This window comes from Procambarus clarkii, chromosome 58, assembly GCF_040958095.1.
Source record: "Procambarus clarkii isolate CNS0578487 chromosome 58, FALCON_Pclarkii_2.0, whole genome shotgun sequence".
Lineage (NCBI taxonomy): Eukaryota > Metazoa > Arthropoda > Malacostraca > Decapoda > Cambaridae > Procambarus > Procambarus clarkii.
Genome location: NC_091207.1, coordinates 18850174 through 18871554, shown reverse-complemented (window position 1 = coordinate 18871554; position 21381 = coordinate 18850174). Strand labels below are relative to the sequence as shown.

The 21381-nt window shown below is 38.9% G+C and overlaps 2 protein-coding genes across 9 annotated transcripts in view; one reads left to right on the top strand and one right to left on the bottom strand.

Moving 5' to 3' along the window:
• The window catches only part of LOC123767938 (calpain-5), a 94681-nt gene extending 90068 nt beyond the window's left edge, over window positions 1-4613 (bottom strand). For 2 of the 3 annotated variants that reach the window (XM_045758121.2, XM_045758120.2), the window contains exon 1: window positions 4216-4613. The gene's annotated coding sequence lies outside the window, so the exon portion shown is untranslated. The remainder of the gene's footprint in view (window positions 1-4215) is intronic. The other variant, XM_045758123.2, reaches the window with a different exon arrangement.
• Window positions 1-21381, top strand: part of Ing5 (inhibitor of growth protein 5) — a 29307-nt gene that overhangs the window by 3493 nt on the left and 4433 nt on the right. For 2 of the 6 annotated variants that reach the window (XM_069306636.1, XM_045758133.2), the window contains exons 2-5: window positions 15453-15547; window positions 15716-15859; window positions 18387-18498; window positions 20365-20627. In XM_069306636.1, the coding sequence (XP_069162737.1) occupies window positions 15497-15547; window positions 15716-15859; window positions 18387-18498; window positions 20365-20627 (570 nt within the window). In that variant the 5' untranslated portion in view covers window positions 15453-15496. Of the gene's footprint in view, window positions 1-10143; window positions 10299-10669; window positions 10877-15452; window positions 15548-15715; window positions 15860-18386; window positions 18499-20364; window positions 20628-21381 lie in introns of those variants that run through there. The other 4 variants (XM_045758134.2, XM_045758132.2, XM_045758130.2 and 1 more) reach the window with 4 other exon arrangements.

Here is a 21381-nt window from a genome sequence, read left to right as displayed (position 1 = left end):
TGTTTTGTATAATTTTGATGTATTTTGTCCAAACACAATAGCCTACATTGTTCAGCACACGTGCAGTATAGAGTGGGAGGAAACCTTAATCATCACTGATAAGGGTAATCTATTACGCGCCATGATAACTACAGTAGTATAGAAAAGGCTGACATCCTAAATCACTTTCAAACTATTTAACATAGAGCGCTTGACTTATATAACTTACTTTAGGCTTGGTGCTTTCTTTCGATAATTACGTACTTTTATAACTTACCGTCTCCAAGTTTGTCTAAAATTAAAACAAAGTGGCACTGCAAAGTTGGGCAGGTGTGAACGAGTCATAAGGAGGGAGCTTCCGGAGTCTCTAGCACCAGATACCAGTAGGTTCAGTGCACATTGTGGTGATTACTCACACCCCTGTTGTCAGTTTGGTCTACTGTTGGTTGTGGTTATGCGTCAGCTCTTGGTACGCGGTTGGTAAAGTTGCCCTATTTTATACTACCTTCCGTTTCGGCTGTGATACAGTTTATCGTCCTTATATTACCATTGGTTACAATTGCGACGTTGTTATTGTTAATTATGGCGTACTGTTGATGCTGGTTGTGATGCAAATTTTAGTCTACAGTTGTTGTCTACAGTATGTTGTAGGTTGTAATAGAATTTTGAAGGGTCTACTGTTGCTTTCGAGTGTGATAACAATTTTGGTTTACAGTTACTTCTGTTGTAAATATGTCTTGATTGTGGTCGATTATCTACGTAATATGGCAAATTCTTTTTCTTTTTCAGTACACTGAATCACCACCACTTACCGTATTGACTTAACAGGTTATCCCATAAGTGTGGAACACTATCACTCCTGACTGGATACGTCGGCTGCATTTGTGACCTTAATAATGATGGCCACATTGTGCACATTTTGTGCATAAAATCACTTAATAAAACAATGCCGGTCACATATACTCGTCTTATAGTTCCAGACTTATGGGTCATAGTTCCAGACATATGGGGGGCCCCTGTGATATTTTAATGTTCTGTAAATGATATAATTGTCTTAAAGGGTGGTATTTAGTGACGGTAAGACAGGTTAATATGGCCGAGAATAATACAAAGACATTTACCATGTGACCCAAAGATTAAATGCCTTCGTAAATTTATTTGCCATAACTTTCAATAAAAGATAATGTCTTTGACATTGTAATGTTCAAAATAAGGAGAGATAGTATCAGAGGAACACAAATGGAAGCTGCAGACGCAGTTAAGCCGGAGGTACGCCAGGAAATACTTCTTATATGTGTAAGACATGCGAGTAATTGTAATGAGCTACATTAAGGGATTGTCGAGGCGAGGTCACTCACCAACTTCAAAAGAAGGACGAGAAACATAAGGAATATAAGACATTTCCTTAACAAGCCAGCAGCTGGAAAGGCTAGCCTAGGGAGCAAATACTCGACCCTAGGAGCAAACCTATAGTAGGCAAGTACATCAAAGTCAGTATATCCGTACACATTTAAACAAGCCTTGTCATCACACCAGCCAGCCCAAACCCGCGGAATCTTTGCAAATACGGGCAACGGTATACCAAAAAACAAAGTGGAATTCCAAGCCGATCTTTATTGTACCCATAACAAAATAAGAAATCTAAATGTGCACCGCAATTAATACCCACCTTTAGGCCTTCTAATATGAAATTAATGAGTTACCACCCTTTGTCCAAGGCTTCAGAAGCATCAAAAACTCACATTTGCCGTCAGGCAGTACTCGTCTCAGTGACCGGGCGACAAGCAGCTGCTGCACGCTGGTTTAAAAAGTTGGCATGGCCACTAGCCTCTAGCCTAGGCTGAGAGGTGCTATTCACGGTCTCGCTCCCCGGCGGCGGCCACGCCCAACTCGATCTCGTCACCAATAATTGGTCACACTTTCTTACCAAGTATCTCTCATATATGATAAGGTCTAACCACTTAAGCACTTTCAATATATCCACGGCAGCAATGAAGATATCTTGAAATAGACACGAAAACGCTTATTTCTTATTTAATTTTAATTTGTATACATTATCAGATTATTTATTTGTTAATGTCTGCGTAATTTACAGACATTCAATTATATATATATATATATATATATATATATATATATATATATATATATATATATATATATATGTCGTACCTAGTAGCCAGAACGCACTTCTCAGCCTACTATGCAAGGCCAGATTTGCCTAATAAGCCAAGTTTTCATGAATTAATTGTTTTTCGACTACCTAACCTAACCTAACCTAACTTTTTCGGCTACCTAACCTAACCTAACCTATAAAGATAGGTTAGGTTAGGTTAGGTAGGGTTGGTTAGGTTCGGTCATATATCTACGTTAATTTTAACTCCAATAAAATAAAATTGACCTCATACATAATGAAATGGGTAGCTTTATCATTTCATAAGAAAAAAATTAGAGAAAATATATTAATACAGGAAAAATTGGCTTATTAGGCAAATCGGGCCTTGCATAGTAGGCTGAGAAGTGCGTTCTGGCTACTAGGTACGACATATATATATATATATATATATATATATATATATATATATATATATATATATATATATATACATATATATATATATATATATATATATATATATATATATATATATATATATATATAAGAAAATAAAGAGTATTCAGAGGTAGATTATATTAAATAAAAGAGGGATATAGACGAAGCTTATAAGAAAAGTGTATAGAAAGACAACTTTTGGGAGAAAGCACAAGGTGTACGCCAGTATGACTAGTATAGGGATTGAAGATAGGATAGCTGAAATTTGAGGACAGAGTGAAGCAACAGTATCTCAACACAGTCTGACAGTTACAATGCCACGCTGTTTTGAGTGTGTTTTGTGCTGCCAGTAAATATAATTCTCAGTTCTAAACATATAATAACTTTATATTAGCGTTGTCTGCCCTTTTGAGTATCGGTGACTGCTCTCGTTGCCCGAAGTTTCTTTGATCTAGCCCGTCCTCTTAGCTAAGGTTTCCTAACGTCAAGAGAAGCTACCTTGGTCAAGATTAATTTCAGCTGCCTTGTCTATAACATCATATTGGATAATACCTATATGTGAGGGGGGGGGGTACCCATACAAAGATTCTGAATCTCTCGTTCTGCGTATCCATTATTATTTATAAGTGATATCATAACATCCCAAGTATATATTCTGTATGTTGTCTTTTCAAGTGCTTGAAGAGCTGATACTGAATCACAACAATTACTCGTTCTATATTTTTCAGTGCATATTGCGGTGTGTGTGCAGCTAAGCCAATAATCAAAATTAGGCACCAAGGGGGCTGTTTAATCTTACAATAGTAGTTTATGTACATCTGTTGCTTCTGTTGAACCTACAGTACAGCCTATTGTCAGTTACTTTGATCTAATATAATTCCTGTTGACCAGACCACACACTAGAAAGTGAAGGACGACGACGTTTCGGTCCGTCCTGGACCATTCTGAAGTCGATGACAGTAGTCATTTGATGACAGTAGTCATCTGATGACAATAGTCATCTGACGACAGTAGTCATCCTGTTGATGACTACTGTCTTCAGACCAACCTCTCTAACCTGCGTATATTATGCATTCCTCAACAAATTGCACTCCTAACGACGTTTTACAGCATACCTTTGTCGTTAGACAATATAAGACCACGAATCTAAGGCACATGAAGTTGAGCTGAATGATAAATGCTGCCATATGTTAAGACATGACACCCCTCCCCCCTCCCCCTACAAACACACACAACATAACTGTCCCTATGTTCCGCTTGTTACAACTTGTAACAAAGTGGTTACATCTAGTTATAACGTTTCTATGACTTATTAGAACGTTGTTACAACTTGCTATATGGGTTGTTACAACTTGCTATATGGGTTGTTACAACTTGTTAACTCTTTTAATCTCCAAAAGACATTCTTATAAACACTGTACACACACACACACGTATGAACACAATCAGGGAACAATATCAAATAAACGTATACATATATTGCTCTAGGCATACTGCTGTTCAGTAATTTTAAGAACGAAGACATCGTAAAGATCATTTTCATTCTTTCACACTCTGCAGAAACATGACAGCAACAATGATCATGAAAATGATATATATACCACATACAACAACAAAAAAAATAGTATTAAAGCATATACAATGGGCAAAAATATAAGTGAAACTTAATATATCGTGCTTACCTCCCAAGTAGCGATGGTATTCCTTATACTCGGCTCGCAACACTCACATTCTACCACTTAACACATGTAGTCACTGATGCCTCAGGCATATAAATTTAGCGCACGCCACCACACCGCGGTCCGGACCACTACTGACACGTCGGGGACCACTACACCGACACGTCGGGGACCACTACACCGACACGCACTACCGACTGGACCGAAATATCTCGCATGAGGCACTGACAGGAGCACCACCCATAAGACTCTAGAAACATATATTTTTTGGCCATTACAGGTGGTGATTCTCTGTTATTTTTGTCTCCAGCTTATGGCAGGGCAATAATTTGGTCATTGTGTGTGATATTTAAAGAAGTTTGTATTTTGTTGCAAGCAAAATTGAATAATAATTGAAGGAATAGAAGCTACTCTCTCTTTGCTGGCCGTCCTTGGCAGATTGCTCGTGCGTCTGGCACACGTGTTGTGGACGTTGTGTCCGAAAACGTGAAGGAGGTTATTTTCGTTGCCTCCTAATTTAATAATTCATGAATATAAATTAATTTTATTAGATATCAAACATGAAATAAATATATTTGTAGTGACAGCTAGGTAGAAAAGATGAATCACTATTACTTTTCTGTCATAAGGAATCAAACTTCCATGTCTGATGTCAAGATTCGGACGTAAATTTGAGAGAATGGGAATACAAACGGGACTGAATTGAAGAAAACGTAAATAACTAAATAAACAAAGCATCAATTTAACAACTGAATATATATATCTTTACAGCCCATATCAAAGATTTGAATTACTCTGTTAGTATAATATATTTTTAACGTAATGCTAGGATAAAGAAGTCATCCTGGGACTATAGCTGAAAAGTGAATGAAAATTTATCTTGACAACAGGCATAAAAAGGGTGAATGAAAGTTGATTGCAGTTGATGAGTGTGTTTGCATATTTTATCTATCTGGGTTATGACAGTGCTACAATCTGTAAACATAAATCCGCATTGTCGTACACACCATGGGACACTTACGTCATCTCCACGTTTACGAAAATCGGTGGTAATGTGCTTATATATATATATATATATATATATATATATATATATATATATATATATATATATATATATATATATATATATATATATATATATATATATATATATATATTTACATATATATACAACGCTATGATACAAATTAAAATTTAAATATCCCTATCTCATATAGGCGCTATAAATGAGTAGGCTGCGGGATTATTTACAGTGCATGTAGTAAATATTTGGACAGCAGCACAATGTTTATTGTTTTAGCTCTGTACTAGAGCATATTGCAATTGAAATACAGCTATTTATATGGGAATTAAAACGCAATATTGAGCTCTAATTTGAAGCTATTTACATTCATATCGGGTGAACTATGTGTATAGGAGTTATACACAGCCTTTTAAATAAGTAATTCCACCATTTTGGGGGATCAAAAGTAATTGACACTTTAATATACTCGTAAATAAAGCCATCAAATCTATAGTAGTTGGTCGCAAATCCTTTCGATGAATGCGCTTAGGAGAGTGGGCAAGATTTTGTGTAGTTCAAATATTGTCATTACTCTTTGGTGCATAACATTCTACCTTAACCCTTTTCAAACTGATTTTTCACCCATGCGGTGAGGTGACCCTTGATCTGTAATGAGAGAAGTTTTCATTGCCACCTATACCATTCTCTATGCATTAACCGCAATGATTATTAGTTGTTCATTTATTATGCACCCCATACCTATCGCGTAGGGAATAATGGAACAGGTTACAGAGGCACATAATGGGTCAAGAACCTACAACAGTCTCTTAAACGAGCAATTGACATACCTGTGGTAAGCCAGTTGCATATTTACTTATCATGCACCTCACACACACATCTAATGGGCGGCGGTGGAAAGTTTACATGCGCTACACAACCTACAGTAAACTAACTTTGGATATTTAGTTAAGTTCTTTGCAGGTCGGCGTTCGATCCCGATAGTCCAAGTGCTTCACACCGTCCTCATATCCCAGTTCCTTGTACTTATATTCCACTTCCTTGTGCTCATATTGTAGTTCCTTGTGATCATTTTCCAGTTCCTTGCGCTCATTTTCCAGTTCCTTGTGCTCATATCCCAGTTCCTTGAGCTCATATCCCAGTTCCTGGAGCTCATTTTCCAGTTCCTTGTGCTCATATCCCAGTTCCTTGAGCTCATATCCCAGTTCCTGGAGCTCATTTTCCAGTTCCTTGTGCTCATATCCCAGTTCCTTGAGCTCATATCCCAGTTCCTGGAGCTCATTTTCCAGTTCCTTGAGCTCATATCCCAGTTCCTGGAGCTCATTTTCCAGTTCCTTGTGCTCATATCCCAGTTCCTTGAGCTCATATCCCAGTTCCTGGAGCTCATTTTCCAGTTCCTTGTGCTCATATCCCTTCCAAGTGTTATATAATCACAGTGGCTTAGCGCTCTCCCTCCTGATTATTACACATTTCTTAAACATTTGTAATAGAATTATCTCTAAATTCTGAATTTTGTCAGGCTCAATTACACAATGACGTATGTGAATAGTTCTTAAGTTTACATTTGGTTAGGTCTACTTCGGCAGATGACGCAAACTCCTAAAGGTACTTGTAGACGAACCTAAGCCTAGCAGTATACAGTATATTTAATCAATTTATTTGACTTAATTATGTTCTTATAACATTTACCCGATTCTATTCGTCACTACCATTTATTTTTATCATTGTCTCTCATGGACCTACACACATATATAACACCTTTGTTCGTGCCAAGTAAATGTTTGAAGGTGATTTTTTTTTTTCACGTCAGATTTATTTTCACATGAAAATAAAGGTGATTTTTTTTCACGTCAGATTTATTTTCACATGAACGTATTTGGCCAGATTTTCCCCCGAGGGGGGTAATTAATAAATGGAATACTTAACTTAGCTCAGCCCACACGAGAGTATATGGATTCCTTGCGCCGCGAGAGGCAAGCAAGACACTAATTTAAGATCAACTCAGACTGGTACTCTTCATAAATTACTCCACCCTCTCCCAAGCTACATGCACTGATGGTTCATCATACTTAGTAATGTTAATGAATTTTGAGTAGTTAAAAGGATGGTAATTGGGTAATTACACTACATATACATGCTCAGCCAGAAGGGATGTAACACCAATGTTATCAAGTGTTGATATATATATTATTTTTTTTATTCTAATATTGAGGGGCCCAATTCCTGAGCCTATTTTGCGCCTATGTAAGTAATCTTATATACAGGTCATGTGAATGCACATATGTAACCTTTCATATACAGACCATTTTGTGCCACTGTATGTGACATTTCGTATACAATCCTTTTTATGCCTCTGTAACATTTCGTAAACATTTCATTTTATAACAAAGAGATCACAATTGTGTGATATATCAAGTCACCCAAATGGTTTTATCTTGTCATTTTATGTATGAAACTAATCAATTACATACCATTTTGTAAATCAGCATCAGTCATTGTGTCTCTCTAGCCCTTCGTATACACGCCATTTCGACTGTTCGCTATGGAATTTTTGTATTAAAATATACATTATTTTTACTCTAATCCTGGAGTATAGCACTAATTTATATCTGCTAGTTGGTCAATAAGCTTTAATGGTGGCCTTAATCCAGAGGTTAACAGCTCTTAAGCACAACATTAAACTGATCAACCCATCTCAAGTTCAAGTTCAAGTATGTTTATTGAGATAAGAAAGAAATACATCTCAAAGGGATAGAGTAGCTTAGGCTATTTCTACCCCCCTCTACTTCAAGTCCCTCAAGGGGCGCACAAATTTAAAAACCCATGTATAGGCTGTGAAAATAGATCCGCGATTCTGTTATGGGGAGATTTCTTCAGATATGGCCGCCAAAATGGCCACCAGGCCCAATTGGCCTAGTATTGCGAAATGGGCTATATCTCGGTTGGTGTATTCTGTATATACAATATATATTGAGTGGATTCGGCATGCAGTATACACCAACGTTAAGTGGAGTGGGCATGCAGTATTACCAGCACCAAGTGGAGTGGGCATGTAGTATATACCAACAAGTGGAGTGGGCATGCAGTATACACCAACGTTAAGTGGAGTGGGCATGCAGTATATACCAACAAGTGGAGTGGGCATGCAGTATACACCAACGTTAAGTGGAGTGGGCATGCAGTATACACCAACGTTAAGTGGAGTGGGCATGCAGTATACACCAACGTTAAGTGGAGTGGGCATGCAGTATATACCAACAAGTGGAGTGGGCATGCAGTATACACCAACGTTAAGTGGAGTGGGCATGCAGTATACACCAACGTTAAGTGGAGTGGGCATGCAGTATACACCAACATTAAGTGGACTGGGCGTGCAGTATACACCAACATTAAGTGGAATGGGCATGCAGTATACACCAACGTTAAGTGGAGTGGGAATGCAGTATACACCAACGCTAAGTGGAGTGGGCATGCAGTATACACCAACGCTAAGTGGAGTGGGCACGCAGTATACACCAACGTTAAGTAGAGTGGGCATGCAGTATACACCAACGCTAAGTGGAGTGGGCATGCAGTATACACCAACGCTAAGTGGAGTGGGCACGCAGTATACACCAACGCTAAGTGGAGTGGGCATGCAGTATACACCAACGCTAAGTGGAGTGGGCACGCAGTATATCCCAGCCCGTCGGGCGTCGCACGCCATCATCATAAATCCCGGGGTATTAAATATTTGTCGGGAGGGATGTGGCGCCACAATCGATACACACACAGTTCAGGATGGATGTTGCACCACTGAATTCATGAGCAGTTTTTAATTCTTTGTTTACTCTTGTAAATTATATATACAATTTTAAAAATCAAATTACTATTTTCTTGTAGCATCTATAGTACATATACTTCTTAACAAATCATATCACACAGCCTAATGAAATATATATAACCTGTACTAATTGGTTATTATTATAATAAATTATATATATATATATATATATATATATATATATATATATATATATATATATATATATATATATATATATATATATATATATATATATAAGAATAAATTATTAGAACTAAGTAACACATTGTCTATATTAACTAGAGGTTCAGCGTCTGATGCCCATGTAGAATTCGTATATGTAGGAGGGAAAGTGCAGTTAATTAATGTTTCCAATTGTTCTATTTGTGAGTAGCTGAGTAAGATCACATCAAACCCGCTACTGGCTGCCTTCTATAGTATCTGGGAGAGTTCAATACCCACCATTGGCTGCCTTCTATATTAACTGAGTGTTCAATGCCCACCACTGACTGCCTTCTGCATTATCCGGGGGTGTTCAGGACCCACCAGTGGCCGCCTCCTGCATTATCCAGGGATGGCCAGGACCCACCAGTGGCCGCCTCCTGCATTATCCAGGGATGGTCAGGACCCACCAGTGGCCGCCTCCTGCATTATCCAGGGATGGTCAGGACCCACCAGTGGCCGCCTCCTGCATTATCCAGGGATGGTCAGGACCCACCAGTGGCCGCCTCCTGCATTATCCAGGGATGGTCAGGACCCACCAGTGGCCGCCTCCTGCATTATCCAGGGATGGCCAGGACCCACCAGTGACCGCCTCCTGCATTATCCAGGGATGGTCAGGACCCACCAGTGGCCGCCTCCTGCATTACCCAGGGGAGAGGGTTTAGGACCCACCGCTGCTGCTGTTGAAATTAAATCCTGGTGGTGATGGTCGGAAAGGGAGCTAGGGAGGAGGGGTGGAAAGCCCCCTAAGATACAGGAAGTGTGTGTGGAGGTGTGGGGTGTTGCAGAGAAGGCAGGGGTGGCCAGCCAGCCAGCCAGCCAGCCAGCCAGCCAGGCCAGCCAGCAGGGGTGGGGAGGAGGGAACGTTTGGTAGGCGAGGCAGTTCAGTCTACCTCATTTTTCTCCCGCGGGGGATGTGATTCCCGGCCCGTCTCGCTCCTGCTCTCTTAAAACTAACACCCCTTACCAACTTTTGGCCTCCTCGCCAGACGGAGGAGTGCTACGCCCGAGCTCGCCCGACGCTCACAATGGAGAGTGAGTAAATAACTTTTGCATACATTGTAGTTTAAGCCCGTGAATATTTAGTGAAGTGAGGTATAGTGTTGGACGGGGGGACGCTACGCTCAGTGTTGATAGTGACTTCCATCCATATATCAGCATAATTTACTCCTCTTGCGGGGATATCTGTGGGCCGAAGTGGTTTTTGTCAAGACTGAACAGCCTACTTTAAGATCCCACGGGGAAAGTTATATCTCATTGGCGTGAAGGAGTAAGAAAAACGGTGGCGCCGACTCGGAATAACGAGCACAGCCTTTGTTAGGAAGAGACGCCGAGGCGAGTGGTGTTCGGTCACCATGACAACCAGACCACGCCAGATCGGTGACGTCACCGCGTCGCCGTCGCCATGGCGACCACAGGACGCCGCTCCAGTGACGTCACCACACTTCGAGGGGTCGCCATGACAACCGTGACGCCAGATGAGTGACGTCACCACCAAAACATTTCACCCCTAGTTTTCAAAATGGCGACCGGCCTCCACCTCGAGCAGTACCTGGAGAGTAAGGCCTTTTGTCCGCCTCTCACCTCCCCTACCCCATTAAATGGTGCAATAGGTTATTATTTTCTCATGTAATGCTGCTCTACCTATTTCAGATCCTTTGTATCCCGGTATATCGGGCGCTACCAGGACATATGTTGTTTAAATGTTTAGTATTTGCGCGGGAAATATATCCTTGACCTATTTTTTTCCCCCCGATATGTTTTTAGCATAGCAGTGTGTTAGCTTTATGTGATTATGTTATGTGGGTATATCAGGGGGACGGTGGGGGGGGGGGGGGCTGGTGTAATTAGAGCAAGTTGAAGCAGGGCCGTCAACCATGTTGTCTCTGGAGGTAATTGTTGACACTTGTTCTAGTGTTCCCAGCCAACAGCTGTACAATAAACATGAATTAACCATTTTCATTCCATTTGCAGAGAAAAGCTCGTTTAGTTGCATATTTTTTTGTGACCTCGGAGGAAAAAAATGTGTTGCGTACACCTGAAGAAAAAATAAAATGCTTACGGAATTTGTTTGGTGTTTTTATGAACTAGATTTAATCATACACGTTTTATCAAAACGTGTTTTCTAATTTTTAAAACTGTATATCGTTAGGTTTGGTTGGGTTAGGCTAGGTAGGTGTTAAAATCTGTTGTTGATCCGTCTTTCGTACAAAGTGACCTATCCCCTCACGACATCAAAATTTAACAGGATGCAGCGAAAGCACCAAGTCTAGCCAACCTACATCACTGGTTTTGTGACGTCAGCATGGCTATTTATATATATATATATATATATATATATATATATAAATAAAATATAAGCAAAACTAATGTATCCTAGCCTAACCTGTATGTGGACAAAACCTTGAAAATCCTGGAGAAATTTGTGATTTTGGTATTGCCGGGGTGAGGTCTGTTTTCATACAATGCAGCATGTATGCATCTGTGAATATTATTTTTGGATACTACACTGTACTGCCAAGATGTACATTTACTGGTTTTTTTTTAGAGGGATTGGGGGGGGGGGAAGAAAGCAAAAATGCAATATAAGGTCAGGTAAATTTAGGTAATTTGGGTAAGCTAACTAAGGATAGGTTATGATTCCAATTATAAATGGTTTGGCAGTGCTGGAAGAGAGTACAGTATGAGCTGTTTTATCACGTTAAGTATTTTTTAGGTTTCAGTCTTAAATATGTCGGTGACCTTATATAAATTTGCACTAGGTCATGTTACCCTAAGCTCATTTATTCACATAGTGTAATGTGCAATAGGTCTCTACCTGAGGGTTATGCTTAAATCATGCTCAAGTGTTTTGATGAGGCTCGTTTTCTGTTTGTCAAAACTGTATATATATCGTTTGGTTCAGATGTCAAAACTGTATATATCGTTAGGTTCAGATGTCAAAACTATATATTGTTAGGTTCAGAAGTCAAAACTATATATATCGTTCAGTTTGGATGTCAAAACTGTATACATCGTTTGGATCAGATGTCAAAACTATATATTGTTAGGTTCAGATGTCAAAACTATATATATCGTTAGGTTCAGATGTCAAAACTATATATTGTTAGGTTCAGAAGTCAAAACTATATATATCGTTCAGTTTGGATGTCAAAACTGTATACATCGTTTGGATCAGATGTCAAAACTATATATTGTTAGGTTCAGAAGTCAAAACTATATATATCGTTCAGTTCGGATGTCAAAACTGTATACATCATTTGGATCAGATGTCAAAACTATATATTGTTGGGTTCAGATGTCAAAACTGTGTGTATCTTTAGGCTAGAATGTCATAATTTAATACTGTATATCGTTAGGTTAGGATGTAAAACTATCATTAGGATGTTGAAACTGTTTACAGTATATCATTGTGTGTATGTCATTAGGTTAGTACCAGTATGTCAGAATTGTGTACAATATATCATTAGGTTAGAATGTATTAGTCTAGATTAAGCTTGATTGAGTTATGTTAAGTTGGGTAATGTTAGGCTATAATTTCCATCTGCAAAATACATACCCAGTTTGCATAGTGTGAACCTAACTTAAATACTCTCACAAATTAAAAGTGTATAATGCACTAAAAGATCTTTGTTTGTGCGTACGCATTACTATGAAAATTTATGGTAGAAATGAAGGTATAATTGAAATTTGTGATGCAACTGTTATTGGGGGTGACAACTTTTGCTTGAATTTATCTTAGGCCTACCTAAGTAGCTGTCATTTTATTTTAACAGCATTATGATTTAGCCTATTTACACATAGCATTCCCTTTAAATTAAAGCAACTTTTTTTTTTCTTGTACCCTGTACAGTACTACACTTATGGTATTGTATACTATTGTCGGGGATAAGAAGCCAGTCAGGTAAATTGAGGTCCTTTTAGACAATCTCAAGGCTGTCTGTCTGGTCACCCAGTTTGCACACATCAAGTATATACAGATTATCCTTTTTTTTTAAGTTCCTTGATAGTACAACCTCTTGAGATTTACAGTACAGGTATTTATATGTATCTAAAACAATGCAGGCGATGAGTCACAATAATGTGGCTGAAGTATGTTGACCAATCCACACACTAGAAAATGAAGGGACGACGATGTTTCGGTCCATCCTGGACCATTCTCAAGTTGATTGTCTTGAGACAAGGCAATCATTCTCAAAACAATCGACTTGAGAATGCTCCAGGACGGACCGAAACGTCGTCGTCCCTTCATTTTCTAGTGTGTGTGGATTGGTCAACAATCTAAAACAACATTTTAGGTTTAATGCTAACCTAAACCAACATTAGGCCTTACCTAAATGGGTACTATTACTGGGTAGAGTTAAATAATTGGGGAATGTGACAATTGGCAAATCCGCCATCTAACCTGAAGATTGTGAATACCTGTATGTTGGAAACAAGCCCATGAGCCTGTGTGCTGTTTTGACCTATGGGGCACTACATTATTTGGAGGCAGGGTAAAATTATGTAGCTGGAATTGTCCAAAGTAGTGCGTTGATTATTTATATAATTTGTTTATCCTGTATAGTATTCTAGTAGCACAGCACTACATGGGCTTGTAACCATTGTGTCCACAGTCTTTAGGTTAGGGTATTCTGTTCTAACTTCGGCAGTCCCAGTGGTGCAGTAAAACGCTCGCCTGGTGCTTCATGAGCTCTTTGGCCAGGGTTTATATCCTGGCCAGAGAGGATTGATGCACAGCATTTACTCCTTCAAGCTTTCTAGTGCCTCTACCACCCTTTCTTTTATTTTATTATTCCACTTCCCTCCCTTCCATATTTTCCTCTTATTTCATCCTTGTATATTCTTCTTATTAAATGATTTTCAGACCTCTTACTAACGTGTCCACTTAAATGTGCAGACTATTTTACTCACACTGCTGACTCATAATACTCACTCATTACTCACTTATTACTGAAAATTAAGACAGCCCACAAATCGGAAAGTAAAAGAAGTGACAATGTTTTGGTCTGTCGTGGACCCAAATTATCAAGTCGAAAGTGACGTGATGCATCTTCGACTTCATCTTCATTGACTTCGGTCCAGGACGGATCTAAACATCGTCACTCTCTTTATTTTCAGATTTGTGGATTGGCTGTCCACTTAAATATATTGCACTTTGCCCACTTTTCCACTCTACGTTTCATTCCTTAATATTGTACTGTACTGTCACTCATACCTCATCACTAGTGTATGTCTCAATTCACTGTTAATCTCATGCCCGAGTACTTGAACTCAGAACTAACAATGTTCACCATCATGATCACCACTGTTCACCCCTCATGATCACCACTGTTCACTCTCATGATCACCACTGTTCACTCTCATGATCACCACTGTTCACTCTCATGATCACCACTATTCACCCTCATGATCACCACTGTTCTCAGCCTGTTGACACACTGAGGGGAACTTCTGATGTCCTTTGCACCTCTGGTCAACTCCTGAGAGCTGTCTGGACCCCTGATTGAATGTCCTCTGTCTCTAGGCTTAGGCATATGCCGATTCCATTTACTTGGCCACTCACTTGCGGTTAGGCTCTTTCAAGGCAGGTATTTTGCCCTTGGTGCCTAACAATGTCTTGACCTAGGTGCTTTGTGCTACATGGCGCGATCCACTCTTGTTTAAATAGGAAGTGTGCAGTCACTGTAAATGCCTGCGTGACTTCTTGACCTGGTCAGTTTCTTCGTTTTGGCATTCCTTCCTAACTCTCAGCAACCCCCCCTTCCCCCTGCCATTCATGCAGTGCTGTACTTGCAGCTGCTCTTTGTACAGTGCTGTACTTGCAGCTGCTCTTTGTACAGTGCTGAATTTGCAGCTGTTCTTTGTACAGTGCTGAATTGGCAGCTGTTCTTTGTACAGTGCTGTACTTGTAGTTGCTCTTTGTACAGTGCTGTACTTGCAGCTGCTCTTTGTGCAGTGCTGTACTTGCAGCTGCTCTTTGTGCAGTGCTGTACTTGCAGCTGCTCTTTGTGCAGTGCACAAAGAGTAACTTGCAGCTACTGTAGTTTCACATTGCTATGTTAGCCTTTCACCCCTATTCATGGAATAGCAATAATGTACAGTATATGGTCGCCAATTATACCTAATATTTGAATGGTGATACAGCAACTGTAGACACTCACATTGATGGGTATTTATCCATTTCAGGCTTAGAAAATCTACCTACAGAATTGCAACGTAATTTCCATTTAATGAGAGATTTAGATCAGCGTTCACAAGATGTCATGCGAAATATTGATCAAGTGAGTAGTATGCAATAGTTTATTGTCTTTGTAATAAGTATTACTACTGTTAAATTTATTTGATAAATACTCTACAGTGCTGTATGTAGATTTTGAATTATCATGTTACTAAATTTACGTTGTTGAAAAAAGTCAGATACTGTACTTTATGCATAATCTTATCTCTAGATCTCGGATGAATACCTGACCACAGTTAAAGGCCTGAGCCCGGAGAAGCGCTCAGAGCAGATGAGCAAGATCCAGAAAATGTTTAACCGGGCGAAGGAGTACAGTGATGATAAAGTTCAGCTAGCCATTCAGACCTATGAATTAGTAAGTTACTCTTTAATAGTTTGACACTCACTTTTTAAGGACTGTATTAGTAACAGCTTTGTGCAGCTGAATATTACTGATTGAAATGATGTTAGCTAATGTGACGAATACGTAAAGGTTAAAATATTGAAGAGAAGAGGAAGGATAAAAATAATAAATCTTCCAGTTTAAAAGTGAATTCAAGCAACACATGGCTGGTTGGCAGGATACAATCCACGTCATACATAAGAAAGTTCAACAACAGATTTTAAAACCTCAATCCAGTCCAACCCAACCCACCCCCAGTCAAAACCAAACCAACTTATTCTTAACCTAACCAGCCTAATACAGCCTAAGCTAATACATTCTAATCTAACAGTACATACAGCTTTAACACAGAAAACGAGTTTGTCGAATCATCATGTGTTATGATTTGACCATACTGAACTCCTCCTGGGAATAGGAATCTTGCTGATGGAAAAAAGTATGAGCCATACTTTTAGCTATTGAAGTAATATGCAGCATTTCATAGTTTCAAAAGAATTTAGAGATACAGTAATGGATCCTGTAGCACGGTGGCCTACGTCGTCATCCGCACAATCAAGGAACCCGGGTTTAACCCTCAGACAGGACAGAAATGGTTACACACTAGAGAATTGTTGGGGGCTGCATTCTGAAAAAGGTCAGTAGTAGGCCCAGGGAAACCTCAATATGCTTCCTATCCCCAGCAATGGGAATTAATGCCATTCGAAAAAAAAAGAGGGTGTCCTTTCCACTGTTGATTTTTGTTTTTATTAGTTACCTTAACACTGCCATGCCACTTGGTAATCCACACCATTGCTCTGTAGATAAATACTTGTACTGTATATTTTATATATTTCATTCCACCTCTTACTGACGTGAAATGCTCACCATCACCATCATGCCTTTCCCAGCTCCATGGTCTTCCCGGCTTGGTGCATTCTTTTGGTAACTTATTTTTTTACTGAAAGCAAGCAGTGACAGCCTAGCTTATGCATGTAACATTTTCTTAACAAATGTTTTAGCTGCTCCACAAAAATTCATTAACAGAAGAGATTTGAATTGTCCGAGTATGATTCTACAGGATGCCATTCCCTTTTGGAAGGGTATTTTCCAGTGGAGACAATGTATTACAGGCTATTGTAATACATTGTCAATATACCTATTGACTTTTGTTTAAATCCAACCAATGTGTCATAAGTATGGCTATGCAATCCTGTCACTAATGTACTATGGGCACAATCAATTTGAAATCTAAGACTAATTACTTTTCTTCATCTGTCTTGGACATCGACAAATAAAGTTTTGAAAGTTAATTGTAGGAAAAAACGTTGTTCTTCGTGCAAAATATATTGTAAACATGTTTTGTTTGCAGAAGTTAGATGCCTCAACTCATAATTTGTATTTCTCTTACCATCTCCATGATTCAATTAAAAGAAAAGTAGTGAAGCATTTGTATTTAAATAAATTTTATTTCAAAATGCTTTAATTGAATATAGAGTATATGTTTATGTACATGACAAAATATACACTATATAGCGGGTGGTAGGAGAAGACAATATGTGAGTGTAAGCCGGTGCCCAACAAGGCTCCTGCGGATGCTGCATATCATCATCTTCGAGGCTGAGGGTCCCTACAAATGCAACCAGAGATGGTACCCCTCTATATATATATTATAAAAATAAGTATATATATTTTATATAATAGAACTTTTGTTGGTGAAAATGTGCACCCAGTTTCAGGGCAATTTAGGGATGGTCTCTTGTCTCAAAGAAACTAGTGATGGAAATCTTGGCTTTTCCATTCATTTGTGTCTCTTGTAAGTTATCAGTTTATAGCTGAAAGTGAACAAAAATATCACAAGTTTTTGTCTTGGTGCAGGAAAAGAAGTGCACTGTTAACGGTAAACAAAAATCACATTGAAATGACAAGAAGATAATGTATCTCTGAGAAAGTATTTCGGCTGTTGTCTCGGCTGATTGCAGGGAAGTTGTTGATTATGCTGCTGTCAGGATTTTTGTGGACTCCTGACAGTGGCTGGCAGCACAGGACACTTTTCCTGCTGTTGCCAGCATGAAAATTATTGCCTGTGCTGCCAGCAGGACTGTTGTTATCTCCTGTTAGTAGAACTGTTGTCTGTGCTGTTAGCAGGACGATTGTTAATTGTGCTGTCAGCAGGACAGTAGTTAACTGTGCTGTCAGCAGGATGGTAGTTAACTGTGCTGTCAGCAAGGAGGTTGTCTGTGCGGTCAGCAAGACAGCTGTTGAGTGTGCTATCAGCAGGATGGTCGTCTGTGCTGCTAGGAGGATGGCACGTACATCTTGGGGAGTCTAGTTAAAAATGTAAACTTAATCCAATGGACAGAGAAATATTTGCTTGTTCTGCACACATGACCTTGTTGTGAGGGGTGATAACTATATTACATATTTATGTAGTCAATAAATAGAAAAATAAAAGCAACCCGCTCATTTGAATTTCTTTACTTGCTGAGAATGTACGTAATCTGAACGCAATTTTTTTTTGCAGGTGGACAAACACATACGTAGATTAGACTCGGACCTTGCAAAGTTTGAAGCCGAGATAAAGGAGAAAGCTCTCAATAATAATAAAAAGGAAGAGGAGACAAACAGTAAGAAAAGTAAGTTGCATGTTGCTCTGACAGCTGTAACATTATTGCACATCAGAGGCATCAGCAAAGGAATGTTGTAATCCAAAATGATTGTGAAACTTCAAAAGGGCAGTAAATATACTTACCTGAGGGCTTTACGAGTTCCTGGAACCTCAGACAAGCACAATAGACTCGATTGTTAACTTTTTGGTTTGCGCAATGATATGTAACTGAGGTGCCAGCAAAGATTTAAACAAACTTACTCCTCTTCTGAAATGGCATCAAAACATCACAAATTTAGAGATCATCACTGAGAAATGAATGAAAACTTGGACTTTTGTAGCCAATAGGGATGAAAATAATGTATTGCTTGAACTGAAGGATTGTGCTCCATTGCATCACAGTTCAGTATAACGAAAGGCCTTGTTGCAGTCAGGTATTAACCCACTGCACAGTACAGTATTCAGGTAGACTGACAATGTTGCAAAAACGGGCGCAGTTGATATGCAACTGCAGTGTTATAGCACACAAAATGCGTACGTAATTGTTAGCCAGAGGCCCCTACTTTGAGAAGCTGTTCCTCGGGGCTCTGAGCTTATCTCGGAAATCTCTCCTCATATCTGACATTGAAAAAGACAAATTATAATGTTTAATCACCTGTATGAGACTAGAACATATTGATAACACCACAAATTGTTAATTTAACCCAATTCATACAGTTAGTCACTGAGAATAATAATGTCAACAAATAAAAATTTCAGTTCCTCTGGAAATATAAAATTAAATTTCATTTTATTTAAAACACAAAATGCAATAAAGTTATAATGGAGCACAATGGAAATAAAAGATGGCATATCTTAAATATTAATGTTGCAAGATCTTACTTTTGTCAAACATAGAGTAACTGTACAACTTCAAAAAAGATGGTAGGCCTAGGCTATGTAACGCATTTTCGAACAAGAGGTGCCAGGTGAATGTTGGTACTCTAAGGCTGTTATACAAAATGGTATATTGCTGTATACGTAAATCCCCATTTGCCAGGCAAATGGCTGACCTAGGTAGAGTGCAGGGGACATTTGCTGTCCAAATCCAGTCAGTAAAATATTTTAAACTACTGCACTGGAAATCCCTAAAAAAATTTAAATTGTACAGTATGCCCTGGAGAGCAAACAAGACGTACAGTATCGTGCAAGTTATCCAAAATGCAGAGTCCGATTCTGCACTCAGAATAATTCCTTACAAGAGCAGAAGGCTCTGTGGAATGTGCAAAATAGCTGCCATAAAGCATGTTAAATATAGTGAGTCCGAGGTTATCAATTGCCTTCCTTCAAATATACCGTATAGGGGAATTGTCAGCAGACCCCTAACTGTCTTCAAGATGGGACTTTATACCTTCCTTCAAATCATCCCTGATCAGCTGGGCTGTGGTGCCTACATCGGACTGTGAACTGCACGTACCAGTAGCCTGGCTGATCAGGCCATCAACCAGGAGGACTGGTCAGATACCGGAACCGTCACTAGGTAGACACTAGGTAGGTAGGGGTACTGTCTTGCTAAGTGTAGAAGTTGTATGAAAGGGTTTTGTTGATGAATGTCAAGAGTGTCACAGTGGCAAGGTCAGAGGTAATCATTGAGTTTATTGAAAATTTGCTCTTGGAATTTGTTATTTTAAAGATTTAAAAATTACTGTTGTAAAGTATGTGAATGAAGACTTGTATTTGGTGAGCTGAAATTAGCGAGAGATTTTTTTGTAGACATGTTGTATTTTTCTTGGATGACATAGTTAATGCAATAAATTGCATCAAACACATGTTCATTGTACAGGTGTACAGCCCTTGTTATTTTGACTGATAATCCTGACACAACAGGAAACTCAATTAGTTTGCCCATTTGCAGAGGGAAGAAAGAAAAAAGAAGAAAAGGGGAAAAATAAGAGGAAAGGTAACCAGTCAGATGAAGAGGAGGCAACGCCAAAAGCAGGGCGGAAAAAGCAGAAGAAAAAAGTTGACACAGAATCGGTAATTACATCTGTTCTTCCCGGCCTGTCAATTGCTCATCCCTCAGATGTTTTGGACATGCCAGTGGATCCCAACGAACCCACCTACTGCTTGTGTCACCAGGTGTCCTATGGAGAGATGATTGCCTGTGATAAGATGGATGTAAGTTACCAGTGGCATCTCTGTTTTATTGCTTTTCTTATTCCTTTCCTTTGCACTTTGGGAGACCATACAGTACTGTGTAAATTGGGTTTCTTTTAAATGGAGTGCAAATCAGCAGTTCCTGTAATGGCCCGCTTTCTCTAATGAATAATATTGTCTAAAGGTTAGAATTCTTGTTAAATATTGATGACCAAACAACAACATTTCGGTCCATCCTGGACCATTATCAAGTCAGTGTGTTGGAAGGGGCACCTTTATTCACTTGTAAAAGTAGATAGTTGGTGGTTGGGAAAATCTAGGAATAATAATATTATTATGTTCTCTAGACTGTGAAAGTGTCTGAAATCCTCAATATGATAGCAACTGTATTAAAGATGTTACCTATTGCAGAATAACCTTTAGCCATTTAGTAGTTGAAAATATTATTCTGAAGTGAGAAGTACTACTAGTAAAGCATTTAATAATTTGGATTGAGTGATAATATTTTCCCCAAGATTTAATTAATCTTTTGCTTTTGAGATAAATGCTGTACTGATTTGGTATACTCATGTGTTTTGAGTCATAACCTCACGAAAATGGGATAGTAATACAGCCTGTAATGGTGGTGATTTAACATTTGTTATTCCGATGTTAGCCTCTTTACCTGTCTTTTTTTTTATTAGTTAATGCTACTTGTCTTTGTGAAGGGCATTTGAATCAGTAAAGATAGCTCAGTCGATTAAGGCAGTGTCTGGGATTCTCCCGGATGCAGGTT